Raw genomic sequence first — 3,773 nt, 5'->3', positions numbered from 1 at the left:
TGTAGATTTTTTTGCAGTGTATTATTTTTAGGTATAAATAATGAACCATTGGTTATTTCTTGCCAACTGGACTTTTCCTTTAAATGATCTGTTCTCCATCTCTTTCAGAAGCGTTCTGTTCATCAATCTGACACCATTTTGCTGAAAACTGGTTAGACTGCGTGCGGCTTCGGTGTCGGTGTTGCCGTACCTGAGTTGCGTGAAAGCGCTGCTGTTGTACCTCCATTTAGAGGAGTTCTGCAGGTCTTCGTTCAGAGCGTTGGTCAGAGGAGTGAAGTCTGGATCCAGATACTTCATGGCCAGCTGGGAGCTGCGGAGCAACAAACTGCATCAGGAACCTCATTCTCTCCACATCAAACGCTTCTCAGAAGCATTTTAGATCCTTTAGATTCTCTTCAAATAGATTCTTTTTCATCTGAAAATATTTGGCACCTTCAAATGTTCATTAAAAACAGTTAAATTAGGACAAATCTGAGCCATAATCAGACAGGTTTAAAGGTTTTAATCAGAAAAGATGGTCCGATTGTTGGTTATATCTCTGCTAACTCAGAACGGTTTTTAATTTTTCAAAATGGCTCCAAATTAACCCATAAAACACAAACTTCTGTGATTTAACAAACAGTAATAAGCTGGAAAATGTTTATCTGCCTCTAGGTCAAACATGTAATACAAATGATTTCTCTTCTCCCAGTTAAATCAAATGTTACCATCATAAAACCAGTCTGATTATGTGCTTATAAGAAGCAAACTGACATCAGAACTAAGAGTAAAAAGCTAACTTTCAGTTAGCATAAAGCGCTAAAATGCTTCCAAAAGGACTCCAACAATTTGCCATTTAAATTTTTGAAATCATTGTTTTGCTTTAGAGAACCAGATGCTTTCAAACCGGTTTCATTTACACCATCAGCTCAGTGTAAATGCAGACTTCTGGTCTCTTTTCTCTATGAGAAAAAATCCTTTTTATTCAAAGCGCAAATAAATTAAAACCTATGCTCAGCAGTTAGCATGAAGCCAAAGTGTTGCAGCTAAACAGCCCATCTTATTTCTTAAGACCAAATGTTTAACAAAATATTACTTATTTGGATTTCTTTATTAATCTTTATCCTGTTTTTATGCTCTCTATATTACGACTATATTACAAGAATAAAGTCGCAACGAGACTAGTCATAAAATTACAAGAATAGTCATAAAATCACGAAAATAAAGTCAGAAAATTATGAGAATAGTCATAACATTTTAAAAATAAAGTAATAAAATTACGAAAATAAAGTCGTAACATTACAGGAAGAAAGTCGCAACGAGACTATTTATAAAATTATGAGAATAAAGTTGTAAAATTACGAAAATAAATTCGCAACGAGAATTCATAAAATTAGGAAAATCAAATCATGACATTTTTAAAACAAAGTTGTAAAATTACGAGAATAAAGTCAGAAAATTCTGAGAATAGTCATAACATTTTGAAAATAAATTAATAAAATTTCGAGAATAAAGTCGTAACGTTACAAGAATAAAGTTGTAACGAGACTATTCATAAAATTACAAGAATAGTCATAAAATTGCGAGAACAAAGTCAGAAAATTCTGAGAATAGTCATAACATTTTGAAAATAAAGTAATAAAATTACGAAAATAAAGTCGCAACATTACAAGATAAAGTCGCAACGAGACTATTCATAAAATTACAAAAATAAAGTCATGACATTTTGAAAACAAAGTTGTAAAATTACGAGAATAAAGTCATAACATTTTGAAAATAAAGTCATAAAATTACAGAGTAAAGTCGTAAAATTCCGAGAATAAAGTCAAAGATTTGTTCCGCAGATCTATTGTCCTGCAGGTTTTAGATGCATCCCTGCTCCAACACAGCGCGATCTTTTGCCCAAGCTGATCTAGTTATCTGATCTAGCTGAGTCGTGGCAGGAATGCATCTACAATCTGCAGGACAGTAGAACTTGACGACCAGCGTTTTAGACCCCTGATCTAAAATAGAACAAGATAATCTAATCTGAGGCTTGAACAAAAGTTTAGCTCTGTTTATTTCAAACTATCAAAAACAGTTATATATCGATAAAAAAAGAAAACAAGTCCAACAAAATCTAATTTTGCTGTTATGTTCTTCAATAGACAGTTAAAAAATGTTAATTTGCAGATTTTATAACTAGCAGCTTAGCATATTAGCATCCTGTACATGGATAATTGTATATTCTAGCTGTCTTAAATGTACAAAAACAGTCCCGATCATTAGAAATGTTTGTTCTATTTTTATTTTCAGGGAAAGTAAAAAGTTGAAACACAACCTATATTTATAACTTGAAAACTGTAACTCCTTATCTTCTTTCTTCTTTTCTACATTTTTTAGCTCAGTTAGCTAGGCTAAACATATTAGCATCTGAGTCTGCACTGGAAAAAGAGAACAAAAATCTGAAATGTTTATTATATTTGGTACGACACAGTATTAGGGCTACGTTAGAGATTTTTTTTCTTCTATTTTGAGAAAAAAGCCGGAAAATTACGAGAATAAACTCGTAAAATTAAGAGAATAAAGTCGTAATATTAAGTGAATAAAGTATTGTATTGATACTTCTATCTGACTGGGATATAAGAAAGTAGTCTAAAAAATTTTAATTGTTTATTGAATTTTGACTGTAATGTCTGAAACAGCTCTAAAAGTTCAATTTGTCACTTTTGTGGTTTCTCTCGTTTTGTTGCTTTATTTGTTAGCTCAGTTGGCTAAGCTAAACATATTAGCATCCTTGTGGGACCTAAACGAATGTCTAAAATATATAAAAAATTATGTAATCTTAAAATTTCACTTATAATTATGTTTGATTATTTAAAATAATAATTTAAAAAAGCAGCACCACATTTCATTGGTCTAAATTTAATTTAATTTAATCTGGCAATAAAAATACATTTTAAATTACAAATCATATTCATAATGTACAAATCGATGTAGGCAGCTTCATATGACTTCTGATTGGTTTCAAATATTATAAATTTATAAAAGTTGAAAAAAATCTTGCATCCTTGTTTAAAACTGTGATGAAATTTTCATTAAACATAAAGACCATTTTAATCTTAAATGTGATAGCTTTAGCCTGAATGTTTCAAACAATAAAACTAAGTAAATGTAAAAACTGCTATAAAAGCTCCAGTAAGGTAATAAAAAAGTTTAAAGTTTTCCAATAAACCCAAGGGTGCTAAATAAATGTAACCTTACATGCAATAACAAAAAAAAAACCTACTTTTGATTTTTTTTCATGACCAATTATAGTTGCTGCTTAAAATGTATAAACAGGATGTTGGGAACTGGATGGTTTGAGTTCCTCATGTTGGCAAACAGGCTGGTTCAGCCAAAGAGAAGCGCTGCTGAATCAGAAACAGCATGAGATTTGGCCACAAACAGAGAGTGTTTCCGTTTATATCTTTTATTTGACTTTTTTTTTCTTTAATACAATAAAAACAACTCTGACACAGTTCTGTGTTTGAAAGTCCTCCTTCAAAATGTCAGTTTTCCAAATAAATGTGATTCTGAATCTCTGTCCTTTCATGCTGTTCCTAAATCAGCAGCTTTCACTCAACTTTGCTTCGTCTCATTTGTGACACAAAGTTGTTACAGTCGGCTGCTGGACGGCAAAACAGAGCGGAAGCAAAAATCTAAGAGGAAGGAATCAGACAGACAGACAGAGTGAGACAGACAGACAGACAGACAGACAGAGTGAGACAGACAGACAGACAGACAGACAGAGTGAGACAGACAGACAGACAGAC

General features: G+C 32.1%; 1 protein-coding gene across 2 annotated transcripts in view; it reads right to left on the bottom strand.

Moving 5' to 3' along the window:
• LOC107102876 (sia-alpha-2,3-Gal-beta-1,4-GlcNAc-R:alpha 2,8-sialyltransferase-like) overlaps positions 1–3,773 on the bottom strand; it is a 26,660-nt gene that overhangs the window by 10,773 nt on the left and 12,114 nt on the right. For both annotated transcript variants that reach the window (XM_015402323.1, XM_015402324.1), the window contains one exon: positions 191–310. In XM_015402323.1, the coding sequence (XP_015257809.1) occupies positions 191–310 (120 nt within the window). The remainder of the gene's footprint in view (positions 1–190; positions 311–3,773) is intronic.

Source organism: Cyprinodon variegatus, unplaced genomic scaffold (assembly GCF_000732505.1).
Source record: "Cyprinodon variegatus isolate N-32 unplaced genomic scaffold, C_variegatus-1.0 Scaffold1335, whole genome shotgun sequence".
Classification (NCBI taxonomy): domain Eukaryota; kingdom Metazoa; phylum Chordata; class Actinopteri; order Cyprinodontiformes; family Cyprinodontidae; genus Cyprinodon; species Cyprinodon variegatus.
This window is presented reverse-complemented; position numbering and strand designations above follow the sequence as displayed.